General features: G+C 37.3%; 1 protein-coding gene across 1 annotated transcript in view; it reads left to right on the top strand.

The window, feature by feature from the left end:
- DGKB (diacylglycerol kinase beta) overlaps window positions 1–27,074 on the top strand; it is a 277,224-nt gene that overhangs the window by 176,264 nt on the left and 73,886 nt on the right. The window contains exon 23 of the mRNA XM_042476726.1: window positions 22,674–22,764. Coding sequence (XP_042332660.1) covers window positions 22,674–22,764 — 91 coding nt within the window. The remainder of the gene's footprint in view (window positions 1–22,673; window positions 22,765–27,074) is intronic.

Genomic DNA, 27,074 nt, shown 5'->3' with positions numbered 1-27,074 from the left:
ACCAATTTTGTGCACCTGATACTGTCTGTAATGAAAAACTGTCAGTATCAAGTAGTGGCATTGGCAGTAGCACTATTGTCAGCCATACCTCATTAACAGACCACTAAAGAGACAATGAGAATAATTAATACAATGTTGATGGTAGGAATAGTTGTAGGGTTTTTTTTTTTCCCTTGCTATTTTTAGGAAGCTGAATGAACACAACACTACTGATGTGGTTTTCTTGTATTGTGTTGTATTTATTATTTATATATTAAAATATTGATACCCAGACCTATATTAAGAGATCTCAGGGTTGCTTACAATAGGTTAAACAGGCTAAAAAGTGTAAGATAGTTTAAATAAGCTAAAAATTACTAAACAACATTTAAAATTTAAAATTTTAACAGTTTTTAAAACTATATATAAAGTCTTTGGGTTGAAATAATTAGTCTGAAAGTCTTTGATGAACACCCATGTTTTAACGCCATGCCTAAAAGGTTAGAGAAAGTGTTGGCACTAGTCAGGCTTCCAGAAGGAGAGTATTCCACAGTTTTGGTGCCACAGCTGAGAAGGCCCTCTCCCATGTCCTGTCACAATGTATTGACCTCACTGCTGATATAAGTCCAATCCACCCTGAAGGACCCAGATTAGGGTAAACGATAACTAATTTTTGGTTTGTTTTTTTTTTAATTTTGAGGGAGGGTTTCTTGGTTTTTACTGTAGTAATTTCTGGTTATTTTTCAGCAGTGTCAAAACAGTCAATTCTGTGTGCCATTAGACAGAAAGTTATCATCAGGTGAATACAGTCCATCCTCGCCTTACGCGGGGGATCGCCCATTCAATTGAATGGGACGCGCCGTCCCTTCCGCCCTGCGGCTTGAACGCATATGCTCAAGGACACGTATGGCGCGCCCGCGTATGGCACGGGCGCACTGTACAAGTATTAAAATATTACTGCTTTTCATATGCTTTTAATAAGCCTTATTACAATTTTCAGTTTTCAAAATAAACTTTGCGACCTGAATCTCCATTTTCTCCTTTGATTACAGTTTATACAATCAAGCCCAAGATAAAAACTTTTAGAGTTAAGTCAAATGAAAATAGTAAATAAAAAAGTTTTGTCCCACTGTGGGTAATTGTGAATTAGTGAAACAATTGTCTTTTTGCTCCCCCAATACCAGCCATTACATTGCACTGAACTGGAATTAATCCAAAAATTACTGTTTCTTCCAAACACTAAAATTTAATCATCAAAGGATCATAGCAAATCTGACATTTTGCAGGGAAAGGATGTCTGAATTCAGACGTTGCCCTCCTGCTCCCATACATAGATGTTCAATACTTTCAGATCTCTTTCTGTCCCTCCACTGCAACACACACAGGTGATGAATACTGTGAGATATGTGTGCACTGTCATCTTTTTTGGCAACATATTGGGTGCCAGAGCCTCATGCAAGTGTAAGAAGCTGAATGCTTTCCATACTACAGGACATTTCTATTTGCTTGTTATAGGAATGAATTTCCATCAGATGATGGATACCAAGGGGTAGTAGTTCAGAAAGATTTAGTGCTTGATGTTCGTTCTGGTTTCAGTTAAAGTATCACTTGCACACTAAATGCTATTCACAGATGTTTAACACTAGAAAAATGATTTATGTCTTTCAGTTTTAATATTTGTGTTCTGGTGAGCAAAAAAAACCCAAAGCAGAACAGATCTAGATGCATTTATTAGATAAATAACGCAAGATCATTTTATGGTTTCAGGCGTTTTACTAATAGTGGAATTATTTTCAGGGAAGACTTTGTCTTCACTTAAAGTGTTTTAGGGACAGTAAGTAGCAAGAAAATAAGAGTATTTCTGTGCATTCAAAAGGCTGTGGCAGAGGGATAATATTATGGTATGAAGAGACATGTGAATCAAAGGAATATGTTGTCATTGGTCAAATTTACTGTGGATTTACAAGCTGAAGATATCCTCTGTATTGCTTCTCACTCAGTTCTGAGTGTCCTATTTTTTGATAAGTTAGAAGCAACAAACAAACAGGCCATTGCAGGTTTTATTTAATTATGGTTACTATTTGTAATCTTGCTTTTCCCAAATGTGGTAGAGACAGAAGGAAGCTTGAGATGGCCTTCCTGAAATTGCATGTCAAAACATAGTCTCCTAATGATAAGTCAGCAGTAACCATCTTTATCTTGTACCATGTGTAAGTTTGCAGTGGTGTTGCAACAGAATTCTCCACCTAATGGGCTGCTAGAAAGAAACAGTCACCACGCTGACTATGACTTCCAGGTGACATGCGCTTGTATGTGGCCTGGCTCATAAGCAAAATAGTGTTCCGGTTGTACTATAGGTGACAGAGGGGAAAAAAGTATAGCCATCAGACCGGATAAGTTATATATTATAAGGTTATTTTACTTTAGTTACATACAATTTACTAGGAAAATGCACATTTGTTGAACAGAGTTGATGGGTGTAGAAGAAGGAATTACACCAGGACTTGCTAGGTGGCAGGCAACACCTGCTTAATTCCCCTCTTCTACACAACCATTAAAGAGATGGATATCTTGTCCCTTATATCACCTGTCCTGCAGGACAGTCAAGGTAGTGGTTTTCTGGGACCAGTCTGACCATAGTAAAATACCTTCCAGTCCCAGACTGAAATAGGAATGTTTTTAAGCATATGCTTAAATGGCTGTTGTTTAAATCTGTGGTGTGTGGATGTCCTTAAATTTGGCTGGATTATGCCCAGTATTGTTTCAATCACTCTTTAATTGGCTCTTGCAAACAGCAGGTTTTAATGCTATCTGAAATATCTCCTCTCATATAAGCCTACCAAGAATTTGAGATTCCCAGAGGCCTTGTTGTATACATCATCATCACAAGAGTTTAGGTTGGTGAGTGTATGAGACGGGGCTTTTTTTGATAGCAGCACTCTTTAATCGGCTCTTGCTAGTCCCTTTCCAGACGTATCAGGCAGGCCACATCCCTACTGAGCTTCCAGCAGGCATCCAGGCTGTGATGTTCCATAGGGCCTTTCATCCTTAAAATGAAAGTTGTTTTGGGAGAGTGTTTTAATTTGTGAGTGTGTGTGTTTAAAAAAATAGTTTGACAATTTTGTTTTTAGAATATTTTCCATCTCACATATGTTGTATCAGGAGCCCAGCAGGCTAACAGGCAATTATTACTAATACTTAATGATGTATGATAAAGGATTAATGTAATCAACAGACAGTAGTTGCTGATAGAAACCTATAGCTCCTGTGTCTTTCTTTGCTGATAGTCTCAAAGCAATATGACAGAAAGCTGACATGCTTGCTAGATTGACATGACATTAAGATGGGCAGTTCTGCACCATAAAGCTTTTGATAGAAAAGATGAGTACTGCCCTTTCTAAAGTTGCTTGGAATATGACAGATTGTCAGAATTAAGTGTCATGTCATTCAGGTAACAACAAAGCAAACATTGTGAAAGCTTTTGATGTTAGCAAGGTCTTCAGTTCAAGACCTGTTGCCTACATTTCCCAAATGTATGTTAATCACGTGCTGCCCAAATAATTGTCCAGCTGGGGGGAAAAACTCACAGGATAATGTAGGAAAACATGTTAGCTTTTAGTCTGCACTGATGCAAGGCACTGTAAGGAGGTCCATCTTGTAGCATGCAACACACATTTTAATCATATATCTGGTGTTTGATGGGCTTCAGAAAGAAAAGTGATTGGCTATTACTGCTGCTTTCTGTGAGCCATCTGAAAATAAATTGCACAATTACACTTCATGTAAAATTAATATGGTTATTTAGAGAGGGACAATTTGTTATTTTTAGCACAGAAAACAGGTGAAATCTGGACAACAGCCTTTAAATTCTTATAATTACTTCAAAAAATGGGAGACAGCAGGGGCTATGTCCCATCAGATGTTACCAGAGTAAAACTCCCAGCATCCTTGAGCATTGGCTAAGCTGACAAGTTAGGTCAGAAATATTTCACTTGAAACAGGAAGGCACACCAGATATCTTCTGTGTTGTGCTACAAAAGTGACAACAGATTAAAAGGAACAACAGTTCAGTAGTTTTAATATTAGCTAAAAGCACAGGCTGAGATCCAAAGGATGGTATGTAGGATTGTATAGTCACAGAACTTTTTTGTCCCCTTTTCCATGGCAACAATTTAAGATCGAGAAAACCATTTCTTGGGGTTACAAAGCACTTTGGGATCGGGAGAACACTATGGAACATGATGCACAGGATGTGTTAGTGGGAAAATCTGTAAACCTATCCATTACAGCTCACTGCTTTTATCCAATTATGGCATTTGATTGATATAATTCAGTAACATTCTTCAAACTTTTTATTTTTGAAACGACACTGTGGACAGCGTCTATGCTTTTTTGTTTTGGTTTTTACTATGTGTCATCCTTTGTTCTACCTAGATACTCTTAGGTTGTTACTGTTCAAAAAAATTATGTGGCAGTGAATAAGAGATACACAGAGTAATGGCATAAGATTAGTTTAAGTGGGAATGTTACCATTGTTTTTACTTTGTTGAACTATATTACCTTAAAAGTAGCAAACTTTTAACCTATATGTTATGTGTGCCCTCTTAGCAGTGTTATTAGCCTCACTTAAATGAGGGATTGTTGAAAAACTGCATATGTTTTATCATTATAATTGTCACCATAAATCAAGAACAACACAAGATTTGCCTTTGTGTTTAAGAGAATCAGCCTCTTATTGACTGTCTTCCATAATTAATAGCATTTTACTCTGTTTTTCTCTAAAGGTTTAGTGTGAGATCATTTTTTAAGACACTAAATGACCTTGACAACAATGAGGAATCAATAATGTGTTGATTAGCAGTCCGTTTGCTGTAATATTGGATGTTTCCCCTGTCGTTACTTTTTCCTGTTGCAATTCTGGAAGAGGTTGAAGGTCACTACTACCTCCTGGTTATGCTCCTTTCCATAAATGGCTACTCCTGCTCAGTTTAACACTGATGGATTCACTCAGCTATCTGTATGGATTTTCTCCATGCATCTTTAATCTATTCTCTTTTTGGTCTCAAGGTTATCCTGTAGGAATATTCATCAAGCGTGTTATTGAGAGGAAATAAATTGTTGGGCTTTATGAAATAGATTCTTGTGCCAGTCTGACCTGTTGATTTAAATTTAATAAATTACTGCCAAGTCCCTACAATTGACTTGAATAAATAGGAAATATTCACCAAACCCAGGATTTGTTAGTCTCATTTTGTTTTAACTTCAAAACAAATGGGTATAGCATGGACATAGTTACATATCAGACTTGAATGTCAGTTGCCCTGATCCATTGCTCGGAAGAGATGGGAGCCCAAACAAGATGATGGAAGCATGTTCTAGGACTGCCCAAAGTGTCTTAATGACAGAATGAAGTCAGGACCTTGCATAGGAACAAAAAATATCTGTCATGTTGCACATACAATAGGTTTAGGGCAACCATACTACTAAGACAAGGAAGATCAAATTTTCTTACCATTGGCTTGTTGGAGCTTTCTAATCAGGCCTAGAGGGTCAAGGTCAATGTCCCTAAGTACTGCAGCATATAAGTTAAAGGGCTAGGCTCAAAGCTAATAGATAGTTCCAACTAAATCAGAGGAGATTACATAAATGTTGACTTACCATTTAGCAATTGATACAGTTGTTCTTCTCTAATTGGCACCCTTGTGCTCTTTGGGGGCATCCATTCACTCCATTTAGGAGTTAGACTTGGGACTGTGGGGACCTGTTCAGTGGAAGTTCTGAAGATGTCTTCCTTCTCAGAGGACCCAGTAGGCAAACCTGATCAGAGATATACAGAATTAGAACTGATGGATTTTCTCAAGATAACCTTGACAGTGGATCCACATTTCCTTCTTGGAACCACAACTGCTTAGAGATTTTGGGGATTCAATGCTAAGGGCGATAACAATTTGCTAGTAAAAATGGTAGAAGGAATATGTTATCTTGGGGGTTTACACTAAATTTAGGGAAATTCCCTGTAAAAAGTCAAAACTAGTGATAGTCATGTTGAGAAGGCATAGTACAACCACCATAAACTTCCACTGTTCCAGTGCATTCCATGTTCAGAATGTACTTTTTGCCCCTCACACAAGTGATTTTATTAGAAATACTTATGTTACTTATTGCTTTTCCATCTGTGAGTACTTACAGAATAATATACAACAAAATAAAGGAGAACTTTCCTTAAAAACAAAATTAAAAACAGATTAAAAAGAAGGCAGCTGTAGAAGCCGTTTTAAAGACCAAAGGCCTGATGAAACTATTTCTTGTAGATACCTTCCAGATGTCTCATGAGGGAGTTTGCAATGAAGGTACACACTACAGAAAAATGAAAACCTATAATGCACTCATCAACTTAGCATCCCATTGTAGTGGGACAAAGAACAGGTGACTATCTTCCCTAATAATCCCAGTGGAGGAGAAACATTTCATATATCTTTTCTATTGCTTGTATACAATCATTCCAGTATAAAGAATGTGTGGAAGTAACATGGGCACATGGTGACTACACAGATAGCTTGGCTAGGACTGTAGTTTACATGGAATATATATTAGTATATTCTGACAATTAGTGCAAGCATATATTTTTCTTTTTGCCTAAAGATCTGGATTTATACATATGAGTGTAGTTTTCTTTTCTTTTTTGGACTTTCGATTTGTTTTGTTCTTGCAGTATGGAAGTAGTATGGATGAAGAATGCTGACTGGTTATTCAGGAATACATCAAGAATTAGACTGACAGATTTCAACATCTTTAGTAGAATACATAAAACTATGACATTTGTATTGGCTGACATATATAGCAAAATATTAGGGGGGAAATAAATACCTTTTTAAAAAAATCAAAATGTCATCCTCTGCCCTACTTTGGCAAGTGCGTTGAAGTGTGAGTGAAAATACAGGCATACCTCAGTTAACAAAGCCTCTGACAAAGAAGCTCCTTTTTACAAGTGCCCACCACCACCCTTTTTCTTCCATGCCTTCTGTCTAGCTGGAAGAGTGCTTTTGTTTTGTTTTTAGCAGAGTCGGCATTACTAAAATAAAGACGGGCTGGAGAAACAAAGACCTTTAAGGACATGTTATAGCACACTCTAACCTTCACAAAAATCTGGCAGTTTAGCTCCTTCACCCACCATCACCTAAAACCACAGCAATTGGCCATATTTTGGACAGTTCTTGGAACCAGAAGTAACATGATTGCAACTTCCAGTTGCACTGGGAATTATGATGCAGCCTACAGGGCAAAAAAAAATGCCTCTTACCCCTTCCGTAGTTGCCTACTTCTGAATTATATCAACCTGCTCTGAGAGACTTAAAAATTGACTTCTTTCCCATCTTTGCCTGTATGGCTGTATCCACACTGCTGGAATAATCTAATTTGACACTGCTTTAACTGCTATCTATAGCTGAATGCTGTGGAATTCTGGGAATTGTAGTTTTGTGAGACATTTAGCCGCCTCTGTTATAGAGCTCTGGTGCCACAACAACAACAACAATGATTTATTTGTACCCTGCCTTTTTACAGGAAATCAAGGTTGGTTACCACATCTAAAAACTGTACTACATATAAAATCTAGTTAAAATTAATCCACCACCCCACTGCCCATCCCTGATCATAAAACTAAATTAAACTATTTACAATATAAAAAGATTGTGGTGATAAGATCAACAAAGCTGATGGAAAATATAAGAAGGACTCTATAATAGGCGGGAATAAGCTGCATTGTTCAGGGGAGGCCAGTTCCCAGAATTCCATAGTATTGAGCCACTTAAAGTAGTGTCAAATTGGATTATTTCTGCAGTGTCGATGCAGGCTACCTGACTTTGAGTCTTTGTCCATCCTTGAACCCTTTCACACTATATGATTATAGCAGTATAATTCCACTTTAACTGATATGGCTGTATCCTGTGGAATCCTAGGATTTGTGGTTTGGTGACTCTAGCTCTCTGACAGGGAACTAGATAGTTTACAAAATGATACAGATGCCACAATTCCAGTGAATGGAACCATGGCAGTTAAAATGGAATCATAGTGCTATAGTTTTTTAGTCTGAAAGTACTCCTGATCTATTATCTTCCTCTGGCTGCCTTTAGATCTATGTCTGTTTTGTCCCATGCTTTTCATGTCATAACTCTCCAGATTTATAATTAATATTCCCTTCAACCACACAGGAACCCAAGGAGAGAGAGATATTTGAAGCATCTTCAGAGTTGCTATATCTAATTCAAAACTTATTTATTTATTCATTTATTTCAAATTTTAAAATTCCAAAAGTAACAATTCTTTTTACTTACTAACTTAGTTAAGTCATTTATGCATCACTTCTCACTGTCAGAGTGGGCTGGGTTGGGGAGACAGCATGGTGTAGTGGTTTGAATGCTGGACTAGAACTTTGGAGACCAGGGTTCAATATTCTGCCTGGCCATGGAAACCCTATGGGTGCACTTAGGCAAGTCACAAACTCTCAGACCCAGAAAAAATGTGATAGGGTTGCCTAAGGGTCACCATAAGTCAGAACTGACTTGAAGTCACACAGCTACAATAACAATATTGGGGAAGGGGGCAGACATTTTCAAGTCCCTTGAGCATTCTAGATATGCACAAAGGTTATAACGTAGGTAGAACATACTGATGTTGTAACACCTATTTGGAGGATGGCTGTCATTATTCATGGCACATGTTAAAAAAAAAGAAATACAGCAGAATAGATTTCAATATATCATCCTTCCTCTACCTGAGACTTGATTTGAGTTAACAGAAAGAGCAGCTTTACAATGTTCTCCTTCCAAATCAGGAGAACTTGAAGTTTTGGAGCAGCCGAAGTCATTTTGCCATGCTAAAAGCTGCTGTTTTTTAAAAACACCTTAAAAGTTTCCAGAGATAATGTCTGCTTGAAAGGGTAAAAAGATGAGTGATTAACAGCTCTTTAGCTACTGCCTAACCTTTAGAATAAAGAGAAACTAATGTCAGTAAAAGCACTCTGCGGATTCTTCAAGTGGTACAGAACAACTTTTGTTTATAAGGGGAATGTATATGCACAGTTGAAGGGGGTACTCAGTGTCACGGCCTATCACTATCTCTGTCTGAAGACACCGGGTGTCTAACCATATGAGTGCTTTCCTCTCTGTCCAAGGTGGGGAGGGGGGAATCATTTTGGTCCAGCAAACATCTGGTAGCCAAACTCAAAGAACACTGATTGGTTCTGACAGCTGTCTGCTTCGCAGCAGTGTTTAACCGGAAATATTTGAAACAGATTGATATGAATAATGAACAATTTTTATGATGTATGTGTGACAGAAATAAACAGCACCAAATTTTTCTCATTAATGTGGAAGTAATCCCATACAGAAATTAGGATTTCAACCCCCGACTCCCCTTCCCCCACATTTCCGCATCTCAATAATCTATCAACAAACCGGACTTTTATAACAGTTTATGCTGCAATATATTGCAAGTGTTTCATTATGAAATAGGTGGAATGGGATGTCATCATCTCTTAACTTCAACAAGTGCAGCTGATGGATGTGGCCCATTTAAATGTACAACAAAGAGCTGAACTAGATAACGAACTTATTATTACCCTCTGAGGAGTATAGGTTAGTCCCAAAGGAGAGTAGTAAGCCAGTGAAAATCCATATCTACTGGCTAAGCAATCGCCAGAAGGCTGACTGAAGATATTGATTTACTTTCTAGGCCATTTAGGCCTTAATGGTAGAGAAAAGCTGAAGTGCTGTTTACTTTTCTGCCAGAATCGACCAAACAACCAGCCATTTTTTACAGACTTTTGATTGATTTCGCTTAGAGGAATTAGAGGTGATTTATTTTTAAGCTGAAAGCAACTCATAAATATCTCCCAATGCACAGGTTCCCTGAGAGTAAATGTTAAAGAGAAATACTGAGAAATTCTTTTGTTGCAAATCAATGGGGAACAGGTAATATATGCCTTCTGAGCTTGAGCATGGTGTCAGACACTTTTTCCAGAGAGCAGCCAAGAATGTAACCATGCTGCATGAGACCTCATGCTACTGAAAAGTTTCATAAACTATTTATCTGAATCACATGCTCATAATTTTTGTAAGAAGCCTTAACTTGGCCCTGTAAATCTTACTCAGAGCACATCTGAAGACTAATTTTTCAATAATTCACATTTTCCTGGAAATATGTCAATTGTGTTTGGAGCAATAGAAGTTTGATGGAATTTTTGTCTCTCTCTCACTTACACACACACATGCACAAACACACACACAGAAATAGTTTAACTGTAGAACAAAACATTGCATAAATAATGAAATGTATGCACAAATTATGGAAGTGGATAGCTAGCCTGAATTGTTTAGAAGAAATGTTTTAGCAGACATTTAGGAATTGAACAGTCTTTCTTAAGAAGATTGTCTGCTGTAGGCTTCTCAAGGTAGAAAAGCTGAACATACCTTGATAAGGTGGGAATGTTAAGATCAGAAGATTCAAGGAGGTAGCTGTGTTAGTCAGTTTTGGAATCCAGGAGCACTTTTGAGATGAAGTGGAATGAAGAAATTTTTCATGTAAGTTATCATAGACTCAATTCACTTAAAAAGTACATTCAGTCCACCCCAACTGTGGGCTTGCAATCCACAGATTTGAGCATCCATAGATGGCCCTGCCCCATTCATCCTAATGGTGGCACATGCACAAGGCAACACACATGGTGTACCTCTATTAAAACCATTGGGACTAGAGGTCCTGTGGTTTTTGGCATCCACAGAGTGAGTCTGGAACAGAACCCCAGTGAATACGAAGGGCAGACACCATTTCAAACCAGAGGAAACTGTTATTATGTGGAAGCTAGATTATAGCTCCAACTTTAAAGTTTTTGGTGCATCTATTTATCCCTCTCCAAGCATGAGAAACATAAGACAGTTTCCAGAGAGTGATGTGGTATAATGTTGACTGTAAAGAGTGATAGCAAGGAGTGAAATAAGCTAGAGAACAAAAGCTTGTAGTCACCCATCCTGGAAGTGCTAACAGAATGCCAGGAGCCCTGGTGGTGCAGTGGTTAAATGCCTGCACTGCAGCCACTCAGTCACAAACCATAAGGTTGCGAATTCAATCTCAGCCAAGGGGGCTCAAGCTCGACTCAGGTTTGCATCCTTCTGAGGTCGCTAAAATGAGTACCCAGATTGTGGGGGCAATTAGTTTACACTTTGTAAACCGCTTAGGGAGTGCTTAAGTGCACTGATAAGCGGTATAGGATTGTACTTGCTATTGCTATAATACTTTTTTAATGGAAGAAGGGCATGGCTTCTTATATATTTCCTCTGGTGCCATTACCTTTTTTAGGGAGGGTCTCTTTATAAGTAGACAATGCTTGGTCCCTGTGGCATGCCTTCCTGTAAACAAGATCGTTGTTTCTTGCTGTCTGTCTTTGCAGCGCAGTTTCTTGGGGTACTACAATTGGGAGAAAAAATGTTGCAGCACAAAGGGAATATGTTATTATATTTTGTCCTGTCCTAGGACAGGTAAACATGTCAAGTTAATCTCTTTATAACATCTTTTGAGAATAAATAAATGTAATATAGTTTTGAACTGAATGTGGAAGATCTATTTTTGAAAGGTGCTTTTGGACTGCTCCTGAACTTATTGTCTATAGTTTTCCAGTAAGAGTTAAGAACTGTCTAGTTCATAGGCAGATTAATGAATTCCATGTGGACCTGCTTTACATGAAGGCAATTCATAAAGATGCTCTGTACATTTTTGATTCTAAAATACAGTAAGAATTATGCAGTAGGATCCGGCAGCCAGGATTTGCTTCATAGAAAACTGATCATAGCCCTATGGAGAATTATAATAATAGCTTCATTAATTTAAGTAAAAGTCTGTGTCAGGTCTACGTTAGCATAGCAGGATATTAGAGGTAAAGACAAGGAAAATTGTTTTATTCCTCTGACATAATTTAAAAATGAAGTGTGAAGTTCTATGACCTTGCTATAAAGTTAATAAGGTTCTTGGTTATAAGTCACACAATTACAGAGATTTCCATACAGGGCTTTGCTGATTCTGCAAAATAGATGAGAAACGATAGATCTAAAGCTGTTTACAAACTTTCAGTGCAATCAAAAAGTCTCTGGTTTTTAAACCATCAAAAAGCATTTCAAACAAGCCTAGAAGATAACACCTAGTTTCACTTTGCCATACGAAGAGTCCTGTTTATTCTATAATTTCCACCCTGGGTACCGTGTACATTGATTCAGAGCAGCTGAAGAAGACAGAAGTTCAAATGTTCTGCCATAGAACTTAAATATTTTTGTTGTGTTGATTTATAGTAAACCTGAGTTGAATGGTAACAGTCATGAGTTTCTTTGTGTTCCTATGAAGGCATGGGGTCTGTGTAATTAGTAACAGCATAAGGTCAGTATATATATAAATATCTCCAAGAAAATGGCAAAACTTTATATGGATTAAGTAATACAAATGATATTCACATTTTTTTTCATCTTTGAAAAGAAAGAGTGCCTTGAAATGTCCCATCAGAAAACCTGCCAATTGTCTTTAGATTGTTTTTCTTCCTTCATGGGAGTTTAAAAGATGGGGACTCTTTTAATTCCTTTCCAAGCATTTTGAGGAAATAAATAGTAAACAAAAGTTGTTGTTGTTGTTAAAACAAATAAAAATTTAAAAACACTGATTAAAAAGGCCCCAAAAGTCCCGCAAAATTTTTGATGATCTTGTCCAATGAATTAAAACATTATACATTTTTCTCAAGGGGGAGGATTATTTGGAGACTGTGTAAACTGCAGTGATAGAGACAGTCATTGTTTGTTTGTTTTTATGCACAGCATATATACTAGTTGGTTTTATGTATTGCATTGTACATAAAAATGAACATTAATAATTGTGGCTGCCCATTCACAGAAAGACATATGTATGTGTACACACACACACACACACACACACACACACACCAGTTCACACATTAATGTACCACTGCTATGTCAGCAGCTGCTTATAGAACTGTCAAGCTGAGAAAGTAAACAAAACTGCTGAGAAAAATAGAAATGTATGTTTAAGAAAAGCATCTACATAATCAAATGCAAAGGCCACAAACCAGGAGCCCCCCCCCATATCACATTTTTCCCTCATGCCTAGCATTTTTCCCCACCATGTGGATCACATTTTTCCCTAAGACACTAATAAGCATCTTACTGTGATTATGAATACTGGCATTTGCTTTTGAAGATAAAGCATCATGGATCAGAATGTCTGTTCAGTTAAGCGGGAAGTCTCTTGTAAATTATTATCATTCAGATATCACACTGCTGTGTAATTGCTGGTTTTGAACCAGGTGCTGGTTTTATACCAGGTGCTTGAAGTTAACCTCTTGTTAATTTATGCCACTTCAGAATATCACATTTATATCATTCTGATAAAGCATATAACCTTAGGGGTGTTTAACAAAGCAGCCCTTGTTCCCTGATGCCTATCAGGATAGCACAGGTGCATCCTGAGGTATATACTCCTAAATTCATCATTACCTTCAAGACACACTGTAGTTTTCAGTGTATCAGCTTTACAAAGAATAAGGTGGGTAAATCATAGCAGGGTCTCCACTGAGAGGGCTTACCATTTTTTAGGCAAACAGAACAGGAATGAGAAGCATATGGATGATGAAAACAGTGACACTAGGGAGTTCATTTATTTATTTCAGTAAATAAAATATATTGGAATATATCTGAGTGGGTTCAGCAAGTTGGCCAAGAGAATACGACATCTATGTAACCCCCCCTCCCCGCACCTTTTTGTGTCATATCTTAGAAATGACTTTGAAAGCAGAGGCTCTTTTGACATTTTAAAAAATGTTTTCAGTTTTGTGTAGTCGAAGGCTTTCATGGCCAGCATCTGTAATTTTTTGTGAGGTTTTTGGGCTATGTGGCCATGTTCTAGAAAAGTTTCTTCCTGATGTTTTGCAAGCATTCTCTGAAGATGCCAGCCACGGATGCTGGCAAAACGTCAGGAAGAAACTCTTCTAGAACATGGCCACATAGCCCGAAAGCCCCACAAAAAACTATGTTTTCAGTTTTATAAATTATCTAGAGTAATAAGGTATGTAAAAACACTCAGATGGGATTATGACAGCCATGAGGTCAAAGACAACCGAAACTGTGTCTTGTTAAAATCAGTGCCTGAAACTACTCAGAACTAATTTAACTGCTATTTATTTCAGTGAGAACTAAGCATGTCTACGGGTATGTCAACACTGCAGAATTAAAACAGTTTGACACCACTTTAACTGCCATGACTCTATCCTACAGAATCCTGGGATCTGTAGTTTGGTGGGGTATTCAGCTTAATCTAAGTGCTAAGGTGCCTCACCAAACTACACAATCCAGGATGGCAACTAAAGTAACGTGAAACTGCTTTAATTCTGCAGTGTAGATACTCACTAAGTCTAGATTCAGCCAAAAAAGTCTAAACATGGTAAGGTGTAACACATGTACTTCCCCAGCAAAAATATACAGTTCCACAGGAGAAGTTAGCATGATGTTCCATCTATCCATGGAAGTGCCCGTGTGCCCTCAGCCTGCATTGAGTTTTGCTGTGTTAAAACTCCGTTTCTTTGCACTGGGTCCAGGCCATATGTTTGCCAGCCTTGATGGCAATAATGTTACGGCTTCTTTTTATCCCAGATACCTCTCTTTCCTATTTCCTGCTCTCCTTGTGGGCTAACACTTTGTGCTTGCCATATTAACAACATGAGATTTTGCAAAAGTGAAATTTTAACCTTTATCTAGAAATTGAATACCTCTGACTTGCCATTCCAAGGGTTAGTTACTGGAAATAAAAAATGGCAAAACTGAGCCTATTATAAATCTTTCTACAGACATATAAAATTCTTCTAGATATGCGTGACTACTGACCATTTCCTTATCTTTTTCATATGATTCATTATATAACAGAATGGGGATTATATGATAGCCAAGACAGGACAGAAAAGAGAAGGAGAACATTAAAAGAAGTCATACAATCTTATTAATATATATTATATGCCACAATGAAATCATTTTACCTAAGTACAAAATTACCTGGGTAATAGATTTATGAGCAATGAGAAAAGGTTGGCTGTTTTTCAATGAGAAGTATTATGTTTTAAAAATTCATTAAAATTAATAGTTATCCATATTATCTAAATATTTGTTGTGTCTAACTATGGGGATTTTATTTTGTTCTGTTTTCATTTTTTTAAAAAGACACAATTATGATTTTTATTGGAGGTGAGATAATCTATGCATTTTTTCCTGAAAATTCTGTTGGTAATTTGAAACATATTCAGTTTGGATTATCAGTTGTTGGTTTTTAGTAGATCCTTGAATCATATGGATTTTCACACATGATTCTCTTACCAGTTATGTTAAAAATAACAGGGTAAAGGGAGAATTGCTTGTGGCTATATTTCACTCATGATTACGTTACATCATGAATTTGTAGTATTCCTATATCTTTTTTCCTAGTTTGGAATAGACACAGTGAGTTGAGGATCAATCATTTTAAAAAGAAGAATTAAGAGAGAGATTATGACAGGCAAATATTATTCCATAAAAAGTCTGTTTTGGATAAAGTTGTAGAAGCTGATTTAGGTGTAAAAGAGTATATTGTATGAGTGCAGATCTCAAAGGTATACAAAATGCTGTTTGCTACATTAAAAGCTAGCAGTAGATGAATCAAAGGTGAAACATATGGCCCCGATGGGGAAGCTTGGAGGTCCCCCCATGTGAATTCACTATTTATTTAAATTGTATCCTGTCTTTCTGCTGAATGGGGACCAAGGTGACTCCTACATGAATTAAAACAAAGTGAATGAATTGAAAATTACAATCATAGTAAAAAACAAATAACTCAATTAAACAAGACATAATTTTAAACATTCACTCTGCCCTCCCACCTTGGCTTTTCAGCAGCTGGCAAAAATCTTTCTTTTAAAACAGGCCTCCAGTGTAGAGTGATATGCAAGTAGGTGTGCCATTTTTCATATATAATATGTATTTTAAGCAGTTTAGTTCTTTTAATGTTAAGCTCTTAAAAGTACTGTTTTCATTGGATGTATGGTTTACTTGATACTTCTAAAACTTTGGAACTCCATACTCTTCCAGATGTTCACTTTCTATTTATATTGTAAGCCACTTTGCATCCCGTTAGGAGAAAAGGAGAATATGAGTCAAACCAAATAAACAAAAGAAGTGGGAAAGAACCATTTCATGAATTCACATAAACTATTCAAGAGAGTGAAAGTAGATTAAGGGCTGAAACAGACAGCCCAGTAAAGTTAAAGGTAGTCCCTTGACTTAAATGTCTAGTCATAGCTGACTGTAGGGGTTGGTGCTCATCTCCATTACTAGGCTGAAAAGCCAGCATTGTCCGAGGACTGCTCTGGTGGTCATGTGGCCAGCATGACTGCACTGAACACTGTTACCTGCCCACTGAAGTGGTACCAGTCTATCTACTTGCATTTGCATGTTTTCAAACTGCTAGGTTGGCAGAAGCTGGGACTAGTGCAAGAGCTCACCCCATCATGCAGCTCTTCGACCTCAAACTGCCAACTGTTCAATCTTCCAATCATCAGAATTGGTATCCTAACCACTAAGCCACCACATCCCTAAACTGAAGAGACTTCCCCCAAAACCTGCCACCACTTCCAATGTGGCAGTAGTCAATAAACAGTTGAAATATAGGCCCAGTACACATGGGCTGTTTGTGACGCCCTCACCACATGCAAGGATTGCCTGGGGGTGGAGTACCCACACGCCCTGTAACTCTAGCACGTGACGAGGGCATAACAATGGTGGCACCCTGTATACATGGACACCACCATTGTTACATAAGCACCACATGGCATCTGCATGGCACCATGCAGCGCTTACATAACCAGCATGCCAGTGGCACATTGGTTAAGCCACCGTGCCATAGAAAGAACCAGCTTTTTGCAGGTTCTTTTTCCTCTGCAGGGAAGCCGTGTGGTTTGGCGGCTGTGGCTTTCCTGTGGAGGAAAAATAGGCGCCGGCAGGCCGCCCTTTTTAGGTGGTGTGTACCGCGCTATATTCATCATTTCTGTTCATAAGCCATGCTACATCCAATGGTGTTACTAGCTAAGATGTCACCCACTGTGAAGAGTGTCATCTGGGAAGCATGCACATTTGCCTCTCCTGCTGCTCACTCATCAGGGAGAAAGCCCAGTGATGGAGAAACCAGGAAGGGTGTGCTCGCTCCTTCTGCACCAAAAGGTGTAGAAGGCCAAACCAGCTGCCACCTCTTCACTGGGTTGTGACTTGGTACAGTCCACATTCCTCATACATCCACCCACCCCCTTTGACACCATTGGCTATATCTAATTGATCCAGATGGAGAGGCAGGTTAAAAATAAATTTTTATTACTACTACTACTACTACTACTACTACAAATTCAGTTACTGTCATTCCACAACATTGAGCACTCTCATATGAAACGAACCACATTCACCTGTTCCTTTCATTATCAATCTCTGGATCAAGACCCAAATGTGAAACATGTGAAAAATTATAATTATACTTCCTTTAAAGACTGATAAATTCAGGGTTCTGTAAAATATGTGCTATGCTTTGTGTGGGCTACCTTTGAGATCAAAAGAATGAGGTTGTTTTTTTAAAAAAAATGTTCTACATTGGTCAAGTTACTTCTTGTGAATACACTGTAACTAAAAAAATGTTGGAATGTGCACACTTTGATGCATTGCTCACATGTTCATCTGGTGTATAATAAAACATTTATTATTTCCATATTTAGACTCAGAGCAATTTTTCTGATAATATGCTATCTAATTGCTTAATCAGAAAGGTTATATAAAATAGTTTTAACAGTAGGGGGCTTTTTAATTAACATCATAATGCAAAGCAGCATCACAGCCTATTTTTGTATTGATAACCAAAGCAGCTTAATTTTACCCCAAGTTATTCACCTTAACTGAAATGACAAGAAACTTTGCTGACGATAACTCTTTTGTTGACTTTTTTTTTGGTGGGGGGAGGTCAGGTTGAAAGAGCTAACCACTGATGAAATAGTGCTTATTTGCTTGGGCGACCACAGGGTTTTTTGCTGTGATGGAAGGAGGATCTGTGGAATCTCAAAAAGGAAGAGAAGCAACAGGGATGAGAAATTCTTTTTAAAAACCTGTCAGGCTATCATAGACTGAAACAAATTGCCCTCCTCCTCTTGGACCTCCTCTTGGACCACCAGTCCATCTAAACCAGTATTGTCAACACTTAGTAGCAAAGCCTGTTCTGGGATCTAGGCAGGACTTCCTTTTCCAACCCTACCTGGGAACTGCCTGCAGAGAATGTGCTGTACCACTGAACTCCACATAGTATAGGAATAAAGAACTTTTGGCTCTCCATTTCCTTTTAGTACTACAGATCCCATTATTCTTTACCATTGACTTTGGTAACTGGTCTTTGCCTCTTCCAGATAGTACAAGGCTGATGGACTGCATTCATCTAAACAGGGGATTGAATTGCTTTCCTATTCTTTCTATACACTGCTTATGGTTACAATGAAGGGGTATCTGATGTGGAAAATCTGGAATTTGAGGGGTATTTCCATATGGTTGGTTATTTTGATATGGCTGTCAATCAAAAAAGAGGGGATAGAGAACTAAAAGATGTTGCACAATTAAACTATATTGACATGACACCGCAGGAGAATTGAAAGAAAACCTGTTAGAATTATCCAGAGAATTTATTTTAAAAACTCAAATAGAATAAGAACTTTTCATATGAAACCTGTCTAGCTGAATGGAACAGGCTATGGCTGAAATGCCCATCTCAAGTGGAGACCCACTATACCTCAGTCTAAAAGTACAATCAAAACAAGGCATCTGATATCATCAAAGGGAACATGTAGGAATGTATGGGGCATTGCTGTCCTTCGCATATCGTTGCCCTAAACTAGCAAAGATATTATTGGTTAATACCAGCACTTTGTATTAGACCAAGAAAGCTGATCAGTGCTAATGAAGGCGGTCCAGTACTGCTGTAATAGTATTGTGATTCCAGTCAATATTCTTGCTCCCCTGTTTTGAAATTGTTGAACTGTTTTGAAAGGTAGAGATATATTCAAAAAGTAACTAGTCGTCTTCCTTTTCTAGGACATGTCCTAAATTTAATCTCAAGTGCTTACCCAGGAGGAATTCAAAATGTTCTCCATTTTGAGCATGACTTTACGTTTCTATGAGGGTTTTTAGCTTTTATTTGGAAATGGCCTCTATTTTTCTCAAATGTCCTACATTTTGCAGTGCCTTGTCCTCCTTTGCTGTTTGGACATCTGTATATGCCATACATTATAGAAATTAAACCAGGAGGTTTCCCATGCATGGATCACTGAAGCAGGACGGCTCTATCCAAGTAGGATCATAGCAAGCATGCCAGCCTAAGATGATGGGAGGTACTCTGTGCTACAAGGATGCTTGTCTGTATGGCAGGAAAAAATGCACCTACAAGCAGCCACAATTTACAAACATTCTACATTAGGACAGGTGTGGGCAATTTCAGTAAATCTGGGCACGTCTCCCATCCCGGACAAGACACTAGCCCCTTGCCATCAAATTTCAGTAGCAAACTACATGAATTTCTTAAAACAAGTATTAAATACTTTTTATGGTGGACTTTCCCTAGTTTTCCTAGTTTCCTATCTGAAAATGGGCCCCTGAAATCACCAGAGATGCCAACCTCTGATATACTGTAAAGTATTATAAATATGAAGTAACATGTTTTTAAAATGTAGATATATATGGTGTAAAACTAACAAATAGATCTTAATTATCACAAAGTTCCATAAACATTATGCCTTACAATAAACCATGTAAAAACAAATTCTATAGTGTGACTAAAACAGGAATATGAGGGCTTAATGTCAGAGATTGTATAGGACTTATAGAAATAATGACAGTTCAAGCCATTTTGGTATGTCTTTTTAGTTAGACAACACAATGGTTAGAATTCTGTTGGTGTTATAAATAGCTATAAATTATATATATATCAGTGCATGTGTTTATTTAAAACTCCATCCATCCATCCCTTTCTATGCTGTGCCTTTTTTCTAAGCGGGGACTCAAAGGCCTGTTACAGACAGGCCAAAATAAAGCTGCTTCGAGTCACTTTGGAGATATGGTATTTCAATGATGCATGCGTCCTAAGAGTCCAAAAGCCACACCAAAGCTGCACTCCAGTCCTTAGAACTGGCACATGGCTTTGGCGTGGCTTTCGGCCTCTTAGGATGCATGCATAATTGAAATACCATACCTCCAAAGTGACCCGAAGCAGCTTTATTTTGGCCTGTCTGTAACAGGCCATAGAAACTAAAGAGAAGTGCCTCCTTTGAATAACTTATAAAAGAGCCATAGATTACTCTGAATCTGGAAACTTGCATATTTTAGCTAGCTTCATTTAAAGAAAATAATTGTAATTCTATCATGAATGCATACCATTGACCTGTGAGTGCCCAGTGTATAAACATGTTTGGTATAGTATTGCAGCCTGTATTTTTGTCTTAACTACTACAACAGAAGCAGGCATACATTTATATACATTATCCTGCTGATGGACCACTTTCAGGCAGGTTGGGTTTTAAACTGTTGAATATCATAAATAAAAGGTTACGTTAAAGAAGAACATGTTAGCTGAAATCTCAAAAGTGAAATTTTCTCCATCGCACCTATTATTCCTTGCACCTATCATTCCTAGAAATGTCTGATAGATTTGTCTGTATGGAAAGATGTTCTCATACCTCTGTGGGCCATGACAATTTTGTTGCTTGTAATGGTTTACAAGCAACATTTAACTTATGTGTCATAAAGAGACTAACAACCAGCTTAAGGAAAACTCTATCAAAGTGGGGATATTAGCAAGAAAGGTTGTCACCATATGCTTACAGGTTATGAGATACTTTCTTTCCAACAAGGCAGGAATAAAACTTTCTGTTGGCCAATGTGTTTTATTGTCATTTGAATACAACAATGTGTATGTTTCGTGCTCATGTATTTTTTTGACTTTTTCATGAGGTCAAGATTTATCTTAGTATTCTGTTAAGGAGACATTGACAGCAGTCTATATATACTTGTAGGTAACACTTAGGCTTGCTATTTTATCAGTTATACAAAATAAGATAAAGAGTATTAGGGGAAGAATAAAAGCTGATATATATATATATATATATCCTTTATTTATATAGCGCTGTAAATTTACACAGCGCTGTACATACAATCTTTTAGTTAGACAGTTCCCTGCCCTCAGGCTTACAATATCCCCCATAACCATTGCAAAAATTTTATTACACTTTTCTGGTTAGCTTTTCCCCCCACGTTCAGTGACAGAGAAGATAGCAGGCTAAATGTTGTCCAGTCCTCATCATGTGTAGGAGCTCCTTCTATAAATGAGAATGTAAGTTCTGATCTTCTGAGAAGTAAGGCAAAACATTCATGGAGACATTGAAAACCACTTATATCTATGAATCTATGAATGTATGTTCCATTGAGTTATAGCTTTCTGGGGTTTCAGAAAAATCCTAAATTCAGCATCAGTTATATTTAAATTAAGAACAGCAAACTGGAAAGCTGTTGTCAATCAGTTACGTGGAAAGGTCCAGGTTTTGGGTCAGTTGCTCAAGGACCACAAGGTGGAGGAAGAGGGCTGGCTCATTTGCACTTGTAAGATAGGTTTATTAAGAATAGTGTACCAGATTGAGCATGTATTTCAGTGTATTTTTCACTTGCCTATGTTGTGCTTCCATTAAAATTGTAATACATTAAATGTTCTCAAATCTTCAAATCAAATGTTGAATAGAGCATTATCACTAGCTTCATTGTCCTCACATTCATGATACAACACTATTAGGCATGCTCCAAGAACTTCATTAAGGAGAAAATGGGAGCAGACAGACAACCAATCAGCTGAGACCCACATCACTTATTCACACCTTTTAATGTAAAGTTGCCCTAAATAAGTATGTAAAATACACAACACATTCACTAGTATGGCCTAGTATGGTGTTTCTGCCTAAACCGCACATTTTAAGGATATTCAATGTATTTTCCATTATTAAAAGGCAATAGAATCAATTATCTTGATTTTTTAAACTTCCATTTTTGCACTTCATTTTTAAAAAGTATTAGTCAGTGAATTCCAATTTCCTCTCCATAGAGCTGCCTTAAAGCCAAATGTCTGAAGAATATAGAATACGTGGAATGTTTGTGTTTTCTTTTTAAATACCTGTCATAAAGAACAGTGAGGCATTAGCTTGGGGAAAGCTTTCTTTTTTTCTCCTTTTTCCACCTTGCAATATCAGAATTTAAATTAAGTCCAATACATAATATGGCACATAGTAGTTTTCAAGACATGTCTCTGGTTAAGTGGCAATTGCCAAAAATCCCTAAGAGTTACCTATAATCTATCTCTGTTACAGGACTTTCCTGTTATAGCTTTAGGGGATATTATACCTCTTGACAGCCGCATTTAATTTTTTGAAAATTATGAGCTCATCTGTTTCAAACTGGATGTCAGATGTTATCATCCTTTATGATGGAAGTCAGGATGCTAACTTTTTTTCTTTAAAATGTTCTGATATTGATGTTACCTTTCTTTTTCCAATCTTCATGTTTCAGAATGAAGAATAAATTTTGGTACTTCGAATTTGGCACTTCTGAAACTTTCTCAGCAACCTGCAAGAAGCTGCATGAATCTATAGAGATAGAAGTAAGAAACTAATTGTGTGTTATTCTAGGAAAAGCAAGGTTATATGTTAAGCTAAACCTGTGTGACATCCCTTCTAAAGGTACATTAGGAAAGGTCTTCTTAAAGGTAAGAATGTGAGAGAGATGCCAGTTTAAAGGAATTCACTTAGACAGTGTAACACATTTATTTATGAAGTCTAATTCCCCAGATTTAATTGTTATTGTATACTTTTGTTGTAGCCTTGCAGATATTTCAGGATCTTGATTAGCCAACTTGAAGGCCACACTCCAGAATTAAAGCAGTTTGACACCATTTTAACTGCTTACCGAATCCTCAGATTTGTAGTTTGGTGAGGTGTTTAGCCTGGTCTGTCAGAGAGCTCTAGTGCCTCACCAAACTGCAAATCCAAGGATTCTGTAGATAGACTCACAGCAGTTAATGTGATATCAAACTGCTTTAATTCTGCAGTGTGGTTACACCCTGAAGTTTAATTAGCCTTTTTCTGCACCATGTTTGTCCATTCATTTCCGAATCCAGAAAGCTGCTAGCACATTAAAAATATTATATAACAATAACAGTCAAATAACAAAATGCATGCTAAAACATCTCAGAAGGGCAAAGACTGAAACAGTTTAACCCCTTTAATATTAGAAACTAAGAGGGAAGTTACCAAGTCTAGAGCACAGTTGATAAAGGAGGAGCAAAACTGAAACAATTGCTCTTAGAATTTCAAAAACCTATTTCTAAATTCTTAGTTTTCTAACCTTTAAAGTACAAAAACTGTACTTACCTTCCTGAACTAAAGGTTAAGAAATGCATTTTTGGGAAAGCATTCCTCATCATTAAATGACTTTTGTACAGTGGGCCAGTTTGTTATTAAGCATTTAAGGTAGCTGGGAAAGAGACTGATAGAAAGAAAGGCAAAAAGATTCATGTAATCATTATAAAATGACTTGTAGAAAAGGCTCAAATCAGGTGTTTCTTTTCAGAGATGTAACACTATTAAACATAACATCAAAATACCTATCCACATACATTACAATCTGATAAGGGTGGGCCTTGCATTTAGAAATATGTAACAAATATTATTATATATTTATTTAAAACGTTTCCATCCCATGCCTCCAGAAACAAAAAGGCTTCCAGACCAGTTGATATACAGGCAATTAAAAAGGAGTAAGATACAGGTTGAACAAAAGCCAGCATGGTGTAATGAGTTGAGCTTTGGACTATGATTCTGGAGACAAGAGTTTGAATCCTGGCTCAGCCATGGAAACCCACCTTGGGCAAGTCTCACACTCTCAGGAAGGCAAAACAAAACTCCTTCTTGCCAAGAAAACCCTGTGATAGGTTCACCTTAGGATCACCATAAGTTGGAAACTACTTGAAGGCACACAACAATGTCAACATGGGCAGATAGTGGACAAATGGGCTGCTGATGGATTATTCTTCTTCCCACCTCATCTCACTCTGCTGGAATAGCTGCAGTTGATTATATTTAGGGTGGGGAACCTGCAGGGAGGTCTAGTAGCAGTGGAATGGCCCCACTTCCCTTTGCCTATCTGGATCTGCTCTCCTGAACCTATGTACCATATGACTGATTGTAAGATGTGTGCCTTCAGTAGATGTCTGCACTCCATGTTTGGTCAGGGAAATGAGAAGTCAAGAAATATATCAGATAACATCTCAATTCAGAAATGACAAGCAGCTGTCTAGAAAAAAACATAGCAGTGGAAAGAGGCATATTAACAGTGAGATGGCTGTTTTGGATTATGAGTTTTAATATAGCACATTACCTGAACTTAAGGCAAAGATACCCATGTGCTTAGTGTTAAAAATCCAGATTCTAGACCACACTAACCCATAAAATTCACAGGATGATTATGGATCAATCCATCTCTCTCTGATCCTGATGTTTCTCACAGGGTTATTGTGAGGACCATGTGGGAAGTAAAAGAGCCATTTATGCTGCTTAGCATTTATTGGATAAAAAATGGGATATAAATGTATTTAATAAATAAAATACCAAGACATGAGCATAAAACTGACTTCACAGTCTCTGTCCTTGGAAGATCCAAGGTTTGAAACAAGTTCTTCACTTTAGCCTCCTGGTGGTGATTAAAAGGTGATTAAACTTAATGTTGCTAAACTAATTTTTCTTATTTGCCATTGATTGGGCTTTGATTTATGATAATCCTATCAGCAAGAGATCTCCAAAAGCTTCCAATCATCAGCTAACCTGCTCAGGTCTTGGAAACTCAAGGCTATGGCTTCCTCTTTTCCTACTACCTTTCACTTTACTAAGCATTATTGTTGTTCCCAATGAGCCATGTCATCTCATGATATGTCCAAAATAGTTATTAAATGCACACTGCTTTCAAAGATATATTACAAAGATATTACATCACTGAGAGTGCTTTTAGAATGGCCACTTGTTGTGGGAAATGCACAATAAATTATGAGTCGTACTGGAAAGAATAGTTTAACAAAACATGGCTTAAAACCTCTAGGTTATTATTTAACTGTTGCAAATTTTAGAGAGGCTTATGAAATGAGGAGGGGCTGCTTGAAAGGAAAACTCATGTTCAGCTGGTGGCTCCCTTGCCAGTGAGATGGTGATACCACCCCTGGTTTTTGTACAAACTCAAAAAGCTGTCAAAGGTGCTGAATTGTATTCCCAAAATCTATTCATCACCTTGGATAGTTCCTCTATAGTTCATACTAAAACCCAAAGCAGATTTATTGTCCCACTGACATAAAAGGAATCAGATACCACTGGGAAACTCCCATGTTTGAAAAGAAACTCTCCATTCTGAGTCTGTGTCATATGAGTGTGAATGAATTGGGTTTGTCCTTCAACTAATTCAGTCTTTCACATCTGCTCCTCCTTTTTCTAATTGGATGTATGAACTGACAGACAGACAGACATGCTATGTATATACATGTACAGTCAGCCCTCCACCAATTCTGCATCCACAAATACAACCACCCATAGCTTCATTAAAAATGAATTCAAAGAGCAATCCTTGATTTTGCCATTTTATAGAATGGACAGCATTTTACTGTTCCATTGTATATAATGGGAGTTGAACCTCCACAGATTTTGATATACATGATATGTGCGCAGGGGAGTCGTGGAAACCTGAGAAGATACCGAGTACTTATTAAGCAATACTGTCATCTGTATATACATTCTGCCACTGTATGCACTAACAATGAAGTCCAACCACAATTTTATATAAGAAACAATTATGTAAAAATTATATACACACACAGAAACACACACATTCAACTTACTGTATATATGATATCATAGTTGAAATAGACCTGTATTGAAAATTCCTAACTGCCTGAACAAAAGAATTTCTCTTTTACTAATTCTGAAAGTAACCCATCACAGCAGGATTCTGAGACCTAGTGAAATAATTGTCTTAGTGTACTGCCTGCTGTGTTTGATATTGAGTGAAAATGCTCCCTGCACCATCTTATATCACAATTCTCCCTTTATTTAAATAATTTTAGCCAGTTTGGGGGGGGTGCAAGACCTTTATAAATTAACAGCAGGGAAATACCAAAGGTGTCAGATTGCATATTTATCATCTTTTTCGTGTAATACTTAAATATGTATTAAGAAGTGACTGACATAAATTAGGCAGATTTCAGAAGCCACAGGCTGTGGCTTGGAGAGGACCCCCTTCTGCTTGACATTTCATCCTTGTCAAAGATCAAATTATTTTAATTTAGGCTGCAAATTATAAGGAATGAAGACTTCTTTGTGGGAATTCCCTGTGGTAATCTGACTTTTGTTGTTACTGCTGCTTGTCAGTGTGCAAAAGATATAATATGCATGCAAATAAGGTTAAAAAATATGTACTATCTAATTATCCAGCCAGTACATTCCACTTGAAGACAGTGGGAGGCCTGACACACAGTATGTGTTTGATTCATTGAGGCCTGCAGGGTATTTACACAAGATTACTTTTAATTATGAAATTAATATCTGTTTATCAAGAATGTATAGGAGTAAGTGAGTATACACATGAGCAGAATATTTAGTAAAAAGAAGTCATCTTAATGTTTAACACTTATATGAGATGTTAAAAATAATAATGAATTGGATTCTCCTAGAAAAGTAAAGCTAGTTCTGACCACTCACTAAAAGATGCTCACCACAAAATATGCCCATTTTCTCATCATCACAGCCTCTTAGTGAGTAGAAATACATTACAACATTGTAAGGTTCCAACCATAAATATTCTTTGCATCTTTAAACTTTGATACTTAAAAGGAATTTTAGAAAGGAAGCCTAATGGTTGTGATTGCTGTTTTTT

Source organism: Sceloporus undulatus, chromosome 6 (genome assembly GCF_019175285.1).
Source record: "Sceloporus undulatus isolate JIND9_A2432 ecotype Alabama chromosome 6, SceUnd_v1.1, whole genome shotgun sequence".
NCBI classification, from domain to species: Eukaryota; Metazoa; Chordata; class Lepidosauria; order Squamata; family Phrynosomatidae; genus Sceloporus; species Sceloporus undulatus.
This window is presented reverse-complemented; position numbering and strand designations above follow the sequence as displayed.